Raw genomic sequence first — 16,192 nt, forward strand, 5'->3', positions numbered from 1 at the left:
ATGGATACGCCAACTGTAAAAATCTTGAGTTTTCTGAAACCGCCGAATCGAAAAAAAAACAACATTTAGCGTAATATTTTACATTATATCATGCAACAAATTCGTGTGATGCATGTCCTCAGGTCAATACGCATGCACTCAATGGAACAGCAAGTTTTGCTAATTGTTCATACTGTGACATACATTAATAAATTTTATTTCATTATTCTATTTTTCATAAACAATTCATATTACAATAATGCCGGAAAGTGTTTCGATTTTAGGTTTTCGGGTAAAAACTTAATTTAAACAGATACATGTAATTGAAAAGGCCTATTTGTACGTTTATATATACTAAGATTAAAAAAAGGTATTTAATTAGCATGTGACTACGTATACAGCCGTGCATAAGAGTGGATGTCTGAATGCATGTGAATGTTATCCCTTTATTTATTATCCAACCTGTGTATTAGAGGTACATTTAGGATCCATTGATGTTTTGTTTACTTGCTTAACGTGAACCACATGGACAATATCTCATCATCCCTGAAAACAGGGATCACTATGCCAAAGCGAACTCTTTGTACTGACGGTCTTTTGTACTGACGGAATAGTGTATGCGAATTACGTCCCTTTGCATTGAAAGAATAGGCTGAATGCTGGGACGAGTCTCCGACTTCATGCAATTACAATCTTTGTCAACTCCTGTTTCCATATCATTGAGAGCTCAAAAAGGATGAACACATTATCAACATCATTTGCATGTGTTTCGCAAAAAGGATAAGTCCTTTGTATTACAGAGCCAATACGTTTCAGAACATGGACAAGCAGTTTGTCAACACTATTTCCACGCGTTACACAATCAGGACATCAACAACTTCTCAACGTTGTTTTCATGCGTTTCACAATCAGAATAAGCAATTTGTCAACACTATTTAAATGCGTTTCACAATCAGGATAGAAAACTTGTCAACACTATTCCCATGTATTTCACAATCTCAATGAACAACTTTTCAACACTATTCCCACTATTTCATCATTACGATAAGCAGTTTGTCAACGCTATTTCCACGCATATGGCATCATTACGATAAGCAGTCAACGCTATTTCCATGCTTTTCTTTAAAAAAGGATATTAAATCATCCACCACCTCACTGTCCCGAATACAGAGTGCCCACTTACCGAGCCTTTTCAGTTAAGGTTCGTGTAACCACCCCGACCTCGACTAACTCCTACGACCTGTGTCTTTTGTCAGCTTACATTCTGTTGAAAGTAGCTCATTTATGTACGTAAAATAGGATGTCATGTTTCAATTAGTCTGTCTCACAGTCCCTGAACCACAGTATTTTGCCTACTGTCAAGCCTTCTCTGCAGTACTAAAACCTTAAATGAAGCAAATCTAGATTTCCTCAGGTTCAGAGTGGGTCTTTTTGTTACTATGAAATCATATTAAAAAATTATATATTCAGAGACTAAGCCTCAGTCTATCAATCAAACCCAAAAGTACTAAAATTTGTACTTACTTACTAAAGTGTAAACATTAGTCTATGTTTCAGTTAACAAATAAACAGGTGCGTGTGTTTGGCACTGAACGGTTTTTAACCGTTTTCGGCAATATCACTGCAGTGGACAGCAGAAACAGTTACACTCATCACAGCCATTTCAAAACTAGGTAGCGAATGTTCATTCATTTTATCCATGGTCTGGATTACATCATTATAGGGAAATGCAGAACTCCAGAACTTAATGGCTGGAACAGAACGAGATGATTGTTTCAATCAGCCTCTGTAACAAAACAATGATCCACAAAAAAAAAAAAAACATAGCTGGAGCGAGGACTCGTGAAGATTTATTGTTCAACGTTTAAGTGAATAAGGTCTGCAAATGGACACTACTTTACGCAAATTACACAACTAACGGGATCGGCTGGCGTGGTTTGCTGGCTTGGTTCATATATGTCACTGATGATCATTTTCATATATGCCACTGATGATCATTTTCATATATGCCACTGATGATCATTTTCATATATGTCACTGATGATCATTCTGTCAGTTAGAGGATTGTGTGGCCCAAACTCAGTTTATTTGCGGGCCATTTATCTGGAATGTTGCTTGCATAGGGTGTACACCACTCAAATATACTAAAAAGAAACGCAACACCAAAATATTTACATGGAATAAATAAGCCGTTCAAGGGGCACTGGCGTCCATACTCTGCGAAATACCTGATCGAGTCCAGCCGCAGTTGTCGGCCCTGGTTGGAGGTCTGATGAGTTGGATCTGAATATCTGGATATTCCTCCAGCGCCCATAGACTTCCCTCAACTATAGGAACACCACATCCACGTAATGGCTGTGTGGTGAGTAAGATTTTACGCCTCAATATTCATGTCATAACATTGATTACACAGCAGTCTCGTTTCCCGTTGACTGGGTTCCATCCGTTTGCGCAACGTAGTTCAATAACCAGTCCAAAATAATGACGTCGACATTAACTCGTTCATTTGGATATATAAATATTAACCAGTACTATTTGGTACATCTAATCACTTGTATTTTGCAACACTGGGCTCATTCTAATCCTTGCAAACTCGTCGTACAACGTGCTCTGACACACGGATACCTGGAAATTCTGGAAATGTCAAAACAAGGCCCAGCCGCTAGAAAAAATTGGCGGTCTGGTACGGAGGGACACCGCAAATGGGTTTTACACATTGTGTCCATGTGGAGAATCAAATCCGATTCTTCGGCTAGACGATCGAACGTTTTAACCACTAGACTACCCCAACGCTCTTATGTCTTTTGACTGGGCTACCTCACAGCAGTAATGGCTTTTGACTGGGACATAAAATCCATAAGACATGATAAGATACAGGAAGTTAATATTATGAGTTAAGAACTTTTGAGATTTAATGTACCCAAAGAACGTTAATGGTTACATCACGCGTCACTAATCACTCTTGATATCCCCACTACGCATTTCTCTGCCCAGAAAAGAAACTCAGATATCTACAAATTTGTCCAAGGAATCGGACAGGAAGTGAAGCTACCTGATGCAATTCTAGAAAATAGATATCTCAACGCGGACATGCTTGTTCTGAAGGAAGTGCATAACACCTCACGGAGGTAACTGAGTACACAGGTCATTATCCAAGTTGATCCACGAAATGGATTGAAACATGTTGCACTACAAATTTACAAAATGAAATCAAAGTAGTTAAAGAAACATGTTATATTTAATATTATACCATATGTGGTTCAACAGTATACCACTTACTTACAGATTTTATTAATAATAAAGATATTGGGATCATTTCCAAAGTTGTTTGTTGATTCGTCATAAGTTCATGTTTATACAACAATTTATCATACAAAGGGCAGTGTTCTCTGCAGGATAAAGCCAACGGATATTTTCGGTATCCGTTGGGGTCATATACAGATACCGATGCAAATTAGAGAGGTCATATGCAAATTTTAGGGACTACTGTAAACAAACATGGCGTCACTCCCATCTATCGGCGATCGTGTCCAGATTGACGACCGTGGTTACGGTACTGAGTGCCATGAGAGAAAATTGTTGTCTCGTAATGATAGATGGGACTGATTACGACTTCACTAGCACCAACACGCAGGCGTCTTGAAATCATTGACCCGGACAGCAGCCAGGAAAATCTCGAATGAACTCCCGAACATTATAATTATTGTTCAAAAGTTTAACTGCAATTTACCCCAATTCCACGCGTTTTAGTTTCATGATCTGGGGCAAATGAAATCACATTGTTTTTAAGTTTAAAGTAAGAATGGCATTGTATGATAAATAGGTTATCACACTAGTGTGTTTTGGGATGGTTAATATCCTGCATTAGGAATAAACACTATGTATTTAGATTGCCAAGGCTCGCTAATTACAATGTTTATTCCTAATGCAGGATATAAACCATCCAAAAACACACACGCGTGATAACCTATCTGTATTAGTCATATTCATATACATATGCATACACGTGTGAACGGAGCTGTAGTCTGGTGGTTGAAGTATTCACTCACTTTTAGAGTGAGTATCGCTGAGTGCGGTGTAAAATAAACTCACTTATTCACTAGTTTCGATTCAGACTCTTCTGCCGTTGTCCTTTAGGAATGTTTGAGATATGGCGCCTCAAAGAATATATTCCATGATGCTACCAAATTACTTTGCTGTAGACAGCATTCTGTCCTAGCTTCTGACACTATTGACGTACATATGTACATTAGATCAAATCCATTCCTTTCTCTGTTGAGCAGTGTTCTAGTTAGGCCACAGTTTGTCAGCAGTATGTTAGAGGACAACAGGAGTGATGTCGAAGCGAGATGTTTATCATTATAGTGAAACCCAAAAGCAAAATGTGAACGAATCACAATTGCAATCGGATCATGAGACAACAAAGGGAAGGAACTTACACAATAAATTGCGTCGCTAAAGCAAGACGACTATCCATCTAGCTGTCGGTGAGGCTGGGAAGGTTGGGGAAAGAATTGTCTTATAACACATGCAGTGATTATATGTACTGCTTCATGACCGCAGTCGGTAAATAAGTCTTCAGGTACTTCCGTACCTCTTTTTTTAATCATCACTGGTGTTTTCTTGTCACTGAGGCATTACTGAAGCAGTTCTGCTGCCTTAGACTGGTGCTTAGTGAAGGAACTGGATTCTATCGTTGTACGCATGCGCTACTCCGCGGAATGTTTACTTTCAGGCATCAGTTACCTCTCGCACGTGTTTACTTTCTGGCTTATTAAAAACAGTTCATTCTTCTGCAGATCAACAGAAGCCGATAAATTAGGACCTGGATGAATGCAGAAGAGCAGCTTATACCATGTAAACAAAAATAATAAAGATTTATGGCGCAAGACAGCGGCTGAAAGCTAGAGGTCCCCGCTGATGGAATATGAAGACAAACATGCAGCTAGTTGTACATTATCTTTATGAGTGAGTGAGGATAGATAGAAGATGGGGTGTCGGACCATCACGACATTTCAACTGGGCACACTGTGTAATAGCTGTACCTGACCCCTTATGTTAAACCATTTAAAAATATTGGATTTACAAGATTGATAAAATGCATATGGTGAAGCCAAGGAGGAAACGGATAATGAAGAGAAATTTAATGAAAATGTAACAATTTATTCCATTAATTTGCAAATGTTTCATCTCTATGAAACATATCACAAAACTATTTCAAATTGTAAAAATGATTAGATTTGTATTTCACACTAGCGTGATTCTACCCTAGGGCAGGATCAGTGTTTGAGGGAGTGATTTTACCCTGGCACATCAACAAAGTATTCACAAGTGAACTATATATAACCATGGTTAATGCATCGATATTGTAGCAGGACATCTTGTTTCTTTAGTGGCATTTTACAAGATGGGATGTAGCCTGGTTCCCTGGTTCTGTTGAACCTGTACAACATAGAGGACCTTAGAGATGACAGCATCTGTTACTTCGTGAGGTCGATGTTTCGGTGGAAATTCTTGTACCATTGTCAAGCAAGATTGACATCCTCCATAGATATCACTTACTTCAGATCATGTCAACTAAATGACTACGTCTTGTCATGTCAAGGGTTTATTACATGTACCGTCGTCTATAGAAGCAGCGACAGCGACAGTGACAGCATGTATTCCATGTATAAATGTATACCCCAAAGTGCCTGACGTCTTCGTATTACGTGAACGACCGACAGCTATAGATATATGGTGTGAAAAACGTAAATACGTGTCTATTGCAATATGCCAGGTTGTATGCAATGTGTGAAATATGGCCCGTCCGACCGCTTGAGACGGGCTAGAATTCTGAAGGATGGTCAATATGCACAGCTAGCCAGCCCGACTGTCTGGCGCAAAGTTTAGATGTTCCATACATCTGAGTGAATACTTGGTGTCTAATCTTGTTAAATCTATTTTGGGCTAGTAACATTTTAAAGTTACCAGCCCTAATGTCTGCCTGGGGTTTGGCATGTTCAGTACACTGCTATATGGTAGCCTGTTTGGGCAAAACAAAAATAAAAATCACCCTTTGAATATGGTGGTGCTTAAGTATTGCCTATGTGTGTATAGTATCATGTATGTGCAGTATTATGTGACGACAGTTTGTGAAAGATGTACAGTGTAAACATTGTGTTCAATATTAATATTTATAAACATCTTCCGAAAAGGGAATACGAGGGCTGGTCAAAGGGTATGTTGCTTCAAGGACCTGTTGCTTTCGAACTAGTTGATCTTTGTGGGTAAAATAACTGGAAATGCTGATGAAGAACACTGTCCAACAACACTCGTAAGATCAGCTGGTGTCACCAGCATAAAAATTATGTAGGCTTAGAACTTTTTGATCATCCCTCGTATTCGACTACTGTCTGGAGTTCTGAAGTCAGAACAACAAAGTGTCATGGCTTCATGGTGACACGTTATGTTGCCATCCCTGCAGTAAACAGAAGCTGCAGTAAAATACTGAGTGCTAGGCTGGCATTGTAATCATTAATGAGCAAACAGGCGAGTAGCCTCCCTTGAATAGGCAAACACGCCGCACGGCACCAAATGTTTAAAGCACAATCAATGGAAACAAAGCAGAATGTAACCTATTTTATTGTATAATGTATATTACACAAAGGTGATTTTGCACAATAAGACAAATGTTGAACTTATTGAGAAATGAATAATAAACATTAATATGGAAATAATAATCATTCTGAAAAAGTATATGAAATGGCAAATAGAAACGAAAAGTTCAAAGGTGAAAACCTATTGTGCCATGTGAAATGGGCGACGCTCTCGTTGATGTCGACTGTTTCATTGCCACGAAGTTGTGTCAGACGTGTGGTACTAGTGTAACAGCTCATTCAGCAACACCGGGGCTGGTTATTTTGTAAATAATGGACAACAATGGGGCATCACTCTCTGGTGTAAACGGTGCGGTGGGGTAGTATTAAGGTTATAGCGTCCACTCGTCAGTCTGAAGACCCGGGTTCGACTCCCGTCATGAGTACAATATATGAAGCTTGTTTCTGGTGTCCCCCGCCGTGATATTGCTGGGATATTGGTGAAAGTGGCGTAAAATAGGACTCATTCACTTTGATGTAAACACACGATGGCTTGAGGGAGATAGAGTTTGTTGGCTGTTGCTCCTGACTTAGTGTAAACATCCCTGTCTTGGGTATATTTGTTACTATACTGCAGTGTGACAGACTAGACCAATTCAGCAGAAAGTGACAAAGAATCAAACCAGCGTATTGAGGCAGGTGGGCGAGAACGGCGGGATGCGCCCTAGAGAGACACAGATAATGTTGAAAAGAGTCAAGTAAATCACAAACAAAAGATAACTAAAATCAATTTAATTTGACAGAAAAATGTAAATATAGATGAGTGTGTGACTGAGTGTGGTTTTACGTCTCTTTTAGCAATATTCCAGCAACATCACGGTGGGGGACACCAGAAATGGCAGCAGACACGATGTACCGATGTGGAGAATTAAACCCGGGTCACTGACGTGCCGACAGGGCGCTGTAACCACTATGCTAGTCCACATCCGTGAAAGCATTAAGATCAGGAATGCCACTCAACACAAACTGTCCAGTGTGCTTTTGATTTACCGTGTACAGACAGTTACGTTTTCACATGGGATGTTGGTTGTCAGCACTTATCTTTTACTTGTGACAAACAGGTATCTTTAATTACCCTTTCTGTTTTAACAATGCATACTGCATAGTTTTGCCTATAGGATACACCGATTAGATAAATTTCAATCAAAATCCGTTAAATATGCAATTGTAGTCGCCTAACAAGAACCATACATCGACGCATGCCAGATTCACACTAGGTTTGAATCTGGCGTCCCCAAATGAGTTTAGATAGCCTGGTGTGTAGTTGCTTCTGTGGGTCAATCATATGTATATCATTAGACTGTAGTCATACACATATATAGTTCTTCACTAATTTGAAATACGTCTAAAAAAATCGATTGTTGTTAAGATGGCATTAATGAAATCGAGAAATGTATGCCGTTTTTTGTGTGTGTGTGTATCTCAATTGTCATGTTAGGGTAGGTGGATACATTTAAGCAACAATTTGACAATAAAGTCATATATTTTTTTCAATGCATTGCCCCATCCACATTCTGTCCGAACATTAGAAGGGTTTTATCCAAGTTTCATAGAGGCCATTCTTGTGACCGCCCGAAGAGTGTTCAACACTTGCCCTGACGCCGTCGCATGCACCAAAATGAGTTCCGTATAATGGGTATTTTTTTCGTTTTGGAGAAAGCTTTCCTGGAACAGATTTAAACAGAGCTATATTGTCACAAGACATATCATACCTCGTGGTATTTTATCGTATGTCAAAGGGTTTATAACACAGCCAAACGTCAGTGAAAAGTCATTTCTGGCAATGAAGACACAACTAACATTCATTCGCCAGTGTGTCAAAAATCAGATCGTTGCTTTAATGAATCAATTCTGGCGTTGTTAAATAACAGGTCTATCAGAATAAGTAAGTGAGTGAGCTGGATATTAGTTGAACATTATATACTGACAGCAAAAGAAACACGTTTTTCGAAAAATTGAAATCTCATAAAAGTATAAGTTCATGTTTATGTCGTTTGCTTAAAAAAACTTACAAAAAAATCAGGGTTGCGTTTCTTTTGCTGTCGGTATATCAGCGACTTTCAGGATGTGGACCATCTGTGCAGTTTCCAAAGGTCCTAGACCCAGCATACCTTACTTACTTATTACAGCAAAACAGTTTGTTCAGTTGACACAAGCCTTTGTGGATATACCTTGTACCTGTAGGACATCACGTAATATCCGACCCGTGAAGGTCCCGGGGTAGAATAGGCCTTCAGCAACCCATGCTTGCCATAAAAGGTGACTATGCTTGTCGTAAGAGGCGACTAACGGGATCGGGTGGTCAGACTAGCTGACTTGGTTGACACATGTCATCGGTTCCCCATTGCGCAGATCGATGCTCATGTTGTTGATCACTGGATTGTCTGGTCCAGACTCGATTATTTACAGACCGTCGCCATATAGCTGGAATATTGCTAAGTGCGACGTAAACCTCAACTCACTCACTCACTCACTCACGTAATATCCACAAGAGACGATTTCGCAATGACACAATACCGTCTTCTTGACGCTCAGGACGCATTTATGAATCAACACTCGAATATGAGACTTGCATAATATTTTTTCTGTTCGTAACACATGGGATTACAACCTATTTGCCTGACAACCACCACGTATCTACATCAATACAGTAAGATAACGCTAATCAATTTGATTGCACAGTGTGCGGCTATAACTACACGGTGCCATGTGATGAAACTGGACACGGGTACACATATGCATAAAATCCACACGAGACCCTGGACAAGCAGATCAGTCCTAATCTAATCGAGTCTATGGGAACGAATATGGAGCTGATATTGGTTGACCCTCGAGGAAGCCCATTTGGATTTTACTAGCGCTTCTATGTTTCACGTACCCTCCAAAGACGTTAAGTCATTTTTACCTTACACTCAAAGTTCCCATAATCGCGTAGCCAGTAATTATTCAGTGCATATTTACATATTTGAGCTGTGTGTGATTCAGTGAAGAATTCATGCGTAACAACACCAATGTTTAGGTCCTGTCTGCGATAGATACTAATTCGAAACAAGGAATTCAGATTCTGGAATCGTAAAGGATGTATGTCTGGACTTCCGAAAGACCGCAACTCCTTTCTACTCGTCTGCCATATAGCTGGAATATTGCTGAGTGCTACGTCAAACACCAAATAACAGCTCCTCAAACCATCTCAATTTCAGCTCTTCCGTTTGCCGCTTTAGGTAGCACGGATCCGTTACACGAGCAATTAAAGACACACATATCGCTTAATTCCAGTGTGACTTCACTCTCACGTGCCTTCACACAAGATTAGGCAGAGGAAAGTCAGAACAATACACTCCGACATGGTCTCACTATCGCCATTAGAATTTGTTCCTGAGAGAAGCTAGTTGATTTATGATCATTTACACGCCCTCTACTCCGGCATCCGTCCAAATACCGACCAAATGACTACTAGTATTATTCTTTTGCACAATAATTACGCTCTCTAAACCGGCATCTTCGCTCACCTGTTGATTGACTGATCGGCATTAAGCTCATCGAAAAGCAGTATGGATTAGGATTGTGGAGACGTATTAGGCCCAAGAAGGTGATTTAAGTTGGTAAATGACAAGTGTCAAGATGGCTAGACTAGTCAAGAATAAAGATTATGATGACTATCAACACGTGGTTCAGTCGTATTTTAGGACACGCTGAAGCTCATTATCAGGTTGAGAATAGAAATTCTTTCAAAAAAGCGGCACGTCCTCTATCATGGCAGATTTGGCTGGTCCCAGCGCTGGTTTAGAAGGCTTCCGCTGTACACATGTAATCAAATATTCATCACCGCCCTCATCCGACAGGCGGGGTCCCTCGGATGTTCCGTATGTACACACACATGAGCACGAATAATATCTTTTGCAAAACACCGTGTTCAGGTCACTCTGTGTAACGAGCATACATACATACATACATACATACATACATACATACATACATACATACATACATACATACATACATACATACATACATACATACATACATACATACATACATACATACATATACCCTTTACCAAATTGTCATTTCAGGGAGTATGTGATATGAGCTGATTGAGGGTTTGGTAAGGGGTTCATTTCAGGGATTAGCATAAGGGCGATCCACACGCAAATCTATGTCAAGTCCTGCTGTAAAAATACCTAACCAATTACACCCTTAAAATTCCTGGATTCCCCCTTTTGGGGACAAATAGAGCTTTTTTATATATATGTCGTCTATCAGGCGAGTAGCGAGCCATTTTCTTGCACTTAACTCCGATACGTTACAAAGCTTCATATTTAGATAGAATTTGAGGGCTTGTCTTGGCTTTTTAGCATCAATCATGTGTCAGCGCGGATTATTTTTATCATGGTAGCATTAAAGACGCACTCGCAAACTGTTATCATGGTGGAGTAGCACAGTGGATAGTGTGATCATCCTGTATGGTATCCGGGTGGGACTTTCAAGCTGTGCACACGTTCATTTGCAGTTTGAAAACTAGATTTCGGTGTAAAATATTAAGCAATCTTTCCAAACCACTTACAGCATAGTTGTGGTAGGGGGTGAAGTGTTGTTGCAGCTGAAGGAAGTCGTAGGTGTGACGACATATGACCCCGCTTGTGGATACCTTCTTACATACCATACACCTATACACAATTTAAGTACGACTCAGTCTAATTTTGATAAACGTTTTATTTCTTAAGTCGCTGTAGCAAGCCAAACCCACGTTGTACTGCTGAACCTCGTGCTTCTCACAATTTCTTACACACAGCTAACCGAAACCGTCGCCGCTGTTAAAACCAGTTTCACAAAACCGGTTCACGTTTTATAGCCCCTGTTCTACCGCCCTGGGGAAGGAATAGAATCAGCTTGAGCGAGTTGTCAGTAGCCTTTGTTTTGGTGAGTTTCCGATTGGCTTGTTTTCATTTGTGGAGATTTTATCAGTTGTTTAGCTGGCCTGGAAGCTTCAGAAGACAGCGAATACCACAGAAATAGCTCGATCCGGTCGCAGTTGGGCTTGTTATGCTGAAGGATCGGCTTCGCCCTAATCAAGCGCAGAAACGACGGCCTCTTGACCAGGGGGATAGTACACCTGTGTTTTGCACCTGGTAAAATGCGGCGTGACAGACAAATGTGTCAGTGACGGAAGATAGAAGACGATATCAAAATCCAGGGCAAGTTTTGTGAATGACCTGGATTATTACTGACCCCTAACCGAAGTACTAAATAAAACAACGCAAGCATTGAAGGGGGGAACCGAGTCACAAGGGACACCAGCGATCAGATATTTCTTTCAAAATGGAAGGGCTACGGTGCAGATGGCTTGTGAGAACTACAATCGCCATATCGCTGGTACTCGGGGACGTCACGGGGGCCTACTCCACCATGAGTACTGCATTCTACGCCGATAATGACTTACAACAAACTGTGCTTGTCACAAGACTACCCGGCAGAGAAAAACGCGAAATGCAGCAAGAAATTTTAACTCTTCTCGGCCTCCATCAGAAACCCAAACCCAAGACCCACGGAAAGGGGGATTCAGCGCCCAAGTTTATGATTGATTTGTATGAAAAACTTAAAAACGAAGACGGGGAGGCGATGGATGATGATACGGTGTTTCGGAGTAGTCCGAGGAACGCTTCTGTCGGATTAAACCCGGATTTATTAGACGGTTCGGACGTCATTATGAGTTTTGTCAATCACGGTAAGTGTATTATCTGTAACCGAAGCTCGTAAATCTCTGTCAATATTTACCTGTGTGCTAGTTCCATTCTCTGCATGTTGGTTTAACGGTGTTATTTAATTCTCTTTGTATTATCTCTGGATGTTGAATTTCTATACTACTTAATTTTGCATGTTGTGTAATGGCAATATATAGGTTCTGTTTGTAGAAAAAGATGGAATGGGTTTTTTTTAAATTACTCCTCATGTAACAAATATTGTTAATATAGTTATACTAACTAGGTTTATTATCCATTTGTTTTCTAATACATCACATGGACTTGTGGTATATTATGTACATGCTGCCATCTTTCTTTTAAACATGTCTTCCTCAGAAAAAGACAGAAACATTCAATTTGTCTATTTTTTTACCAGTTCTGTGATTTCTTGGTTGGTCTTTTTACGGAGAGCAGTTTATGGAAAGGACGATATTTTCAGAACGCTTGAAAATTGCAAGTTAATATTTAATTACTGTTCGTATCTGACATGGCATGTTTTTCCCTACTTCAGCGATAAATTGCTTCAAAAGGCATTTGAATATCTTCGTTGAACATAAGAATGGTAAAAGTCCGGATTTTGTATTCAATAATACAGTGACTTTCCTGAGAATAGTGTTCATAATGTACATCACACTTAATTTCTTTGTGTTCCCCCAGAAGAGATTTACTGGTTGTTAGAGGAAATAACTGCGTGATAACATATGGAACGTGATTGGGTGCGATTTTATGATTTTTATGAATGTTATCATATTACTTACATATATACTTACATACGCTTTAGGAAAGTGATATACATCTGTTATGTGCACAGGTATTACTTATAAGCAAAATATATTGGATGTATTATAATCCTATGAAGGACTGGATGATACTTTCAAACAACACAGGCAGAATTTGACAGATGGTGTGTTTCGAATAAGTATTTCGTATTGATTGTTGCATTTTGTTGCCGTCTGTTATAAATTATGGTATCGCAGATTATGCAGTTTCTGAAAAATAACAACCTGAATATTTTGATAAAGGACCGATGCAGCTACTCTTCTCGGAACAGACAGACCTGCTGCCATCGACCTATCGACTATCCTCTGTCAAATATTATTAGTTTATCACTAACAGAGTAGTTTTGCCCAAATGCTTAGTAGATGAACTACATTTTATTGATAAATGTCTGAAACTGGCTTCCAAGAAATAAATTACGAAGACCTAAGGTTAGATTGAAATTTATGTTACCATTGAACGTTTACGCGTAATGCTATCTTGTCAAACGATATAGTATCTTACAAAAAAGAAAACTGCCGTCTGCTACTTGTCAGATATTTACCTCACTTTGAAAGGGCGTCAGAATTCAGCTACTGATGGAGCTCATATTATTTGAGATTTAACCAAACTATCGTGTTTCATACTTAAAAAAACAACAACAAAAACATTGTCTTTGGGCGGCTTGACAATATGAACTTGTGTGTCTCTACTTGTTACTGTTATATACCCGTTAAATCTCTGACCTATATTTGAAATCAAACACTGTCCACCCCAATCGCACATATTCCATTCAATTTACTTGGTATCCCCAAATAGCTGTCATTGTTCATCCTCTTTTCTGCTGTAAGAGACTTGAGGGTTCGTTAACAGAATCATTTTTCAATCAACCATTATCAGAATTGTATTCAGGTGACCATTTATTAGGTAGGTGATTTGTTGACCCGCGTGTTATCGTGTACGCTGCTACCGTATGTTAACACAGCGCGACACACTATCGTACCCAGTCTGAAAACCCCTTGAGTCATCAAGTCCCAGGGCGTGATATTATAATGACTGCTTTATCACCTTTTGAAGTATGTCTGATTCCAATGACAGTGTGAGTTATGGACAGTTAAAGTAGCTTAAGTTGTCAGCTTGCAGCTTCTTGATCAGCGTCTATACCAGTCAATGCACACTCCACTACACCCTGAAGGAAAGTCTCCCCGAACTTCATTAAACACACGTGGTTTAAATTGTCCTCGACCCAGTCCGGGCTTGTAGCCTTTTCATCGCCTACAAGCCTTTATGTGGCGACAGCATTGCGTGTTTGTATGGTAAACTGTAGGTTAAACATGGCTTGTTCTCCGTCGCAGAGAGGCGGACCACAGCTCAATGGGAACACTACCTTTCTGATCTTAGCCACTTCATGCTCTATTGAGTTTCAAGAACGCATTGAATGTAAATATTATTTAAACCACCTCTTGGAAGTGCATAAGACGCCTGGGGGCGTTTGAGACAGTATTTTTATGGGCCGTCTCGGAAAGGGAACTTTTGAAATGTCCCTTATGAATATTCATAAGACTGAGGATATACGTATTCCCTCTGACCCCAGTAGTTTCCTAATGAGGTAAGAGGAGATTTGTTAGTGGTCGGGATTAGTAGGATTACTGTGTTGGTAATGAGCTGATATTGGAGTACTTCCTCTCTTGGGGTGATAGCGAAAATCTCGTAGCTCTATACATTATTATTTTCGACCTCACTGAGTCAGTAAGAATATTTAATTTGTAAATCCATATGTATGATCCGCATGGCGGTCTGTATGTGATGACTAGACTGTGGGCAATGTGCTGTTTCACCCCACTGACTGGCATTTTACTGTTATGTTATAAAAATGCGGCTTCGAGTCAACGATTCCCTGACGATTTCGGGTGTCGTCGACAGAGCGTCAGCGCAGTCTCGGTAATTCGTAGTTCGTATCAAACGCTGGTACTCTCGCACACACCATTACAGGGGAATAATCGAGGACTGGTTGCCAGGGAGTCGGTATACTAATCTAAGTAGGGTATCAACATTAAACTGCGGTATAGTATCCAAGGGCTAGCACTAAAACTCGTCTCAATCCCGGACTGGTTCAAGCAGCCAGACACATACGCGCACATAGAGCGTTGTGCTCTTGCAACATGGCGACGGTAGACAATATGTCACTATGTTTGTGCTAAGAGTGAGTTTGAGTGTGTGAGTGAGCTTATACAAAGAGTTGACTAAATGGATCGGATGGACAGGTACGTTGACTAGGTGGGTGGCGTGTCATGTACCCCCGACGTTCACAATATCAGTCACTGGAACGTTAGGTCTGAAGTTGATTATTTATGCAGCAAATTAATAATTTACAGGCTTCACTCATATACACGTTTTACACAGAACCTAAAATATTCTGCACTCATGTTTGAAATGATGTACATTTTAAGCATATTTCTTGCCGTTTTTGTAATTTCATTTATCATTCTGTAATAGATATGTTAGTGATTGCATGTTGTTTTGCACTACCTGTCTGACTGTCCAACCACATCACTGGACAAGTCGATCAAGGTAGGACCAAACGGTGACCAACATCACGGGGCACGGATCACACTCATGAATGGCAGTAACCTACGTGACTCTATAAGTCATTTGGACGATGGGTTAAAGCGTTCGCTCGTCGGGACGAAGACCTGGGTTCGATTCCTCACGAGTACAGTCTGAAGCCCATTCGTGTGCCCTCCACAGCTTTACTGCTGACAGCGGCATAAAATCATACTCACATATGGATGCTGATTTACCTGTTAAAACTGTATTCGGCATATCCCATGGTCATAAAGCCTGGTTATCGCTAAATTCGGCGTTGAACAACGTTTACTTTCACTTTCACAGAAGATATTTCAAATTTACTCATGACCTCCGTAGCTTAATCTGGTGTTTAGGTCAGGGATGAAACGATCAAACGTGTTCTAATTTTAGGAGCCTTTGAAGCAACATCAAGCTCAATGTTTGCATTTATTTTGTCTAGGTAGATCAGGTGAAAACAAAGTATTGAGACGAACGCACACATCACTTTGA

General features: G+C 40.0%; 1 protein-coding gene across 2 annotated transcripts in view; it reads left to right on the forward strand.

Annotated features, from left to right (window-relative positions):
• Positions 1 to 11,461: 11,461 nt before the first annotated feature.
• The window catches only part of LOC137277491 (bone morphogenetic protein 7-like), a 32,861-nt gene continuing 28,130 nt past the window's right edge, over positions 11,462 to 16,192 (forward strand). The window contains exon 1 of one of the 2 annotated variants that reach the window (XM_067809236.1): positions 11,462 to 12,342. In XM_067809236.1, the coding sequence (XP_067665337.1) occupies positions 11,937 to 12,342 (406 nt within the window). In that variant the 5' untranslated portion in view covers positions 11,462 to 11,936. The remainder of the gene's footprint in view (positions 12,343 to 16,192) is intronic. The other variant, XM_067809235.1, reaches the window with a different exon arrangement.

Source organism: Haliotis asinina, chromosome 3 (assembly GCF_037392515.1).
Source record: "Haliotis asinina isolate JCU_RB_2024 chromosome 3, JCU_Hal_asi_v2, whole genome shotgun sequence".
Classification (NCBI taxonomy): Eukaryota; Metazoa; Mollusca; class Gastropoda; order Lepetellida; family Haliotidae; genus Haliotis; species Haliotis asinina.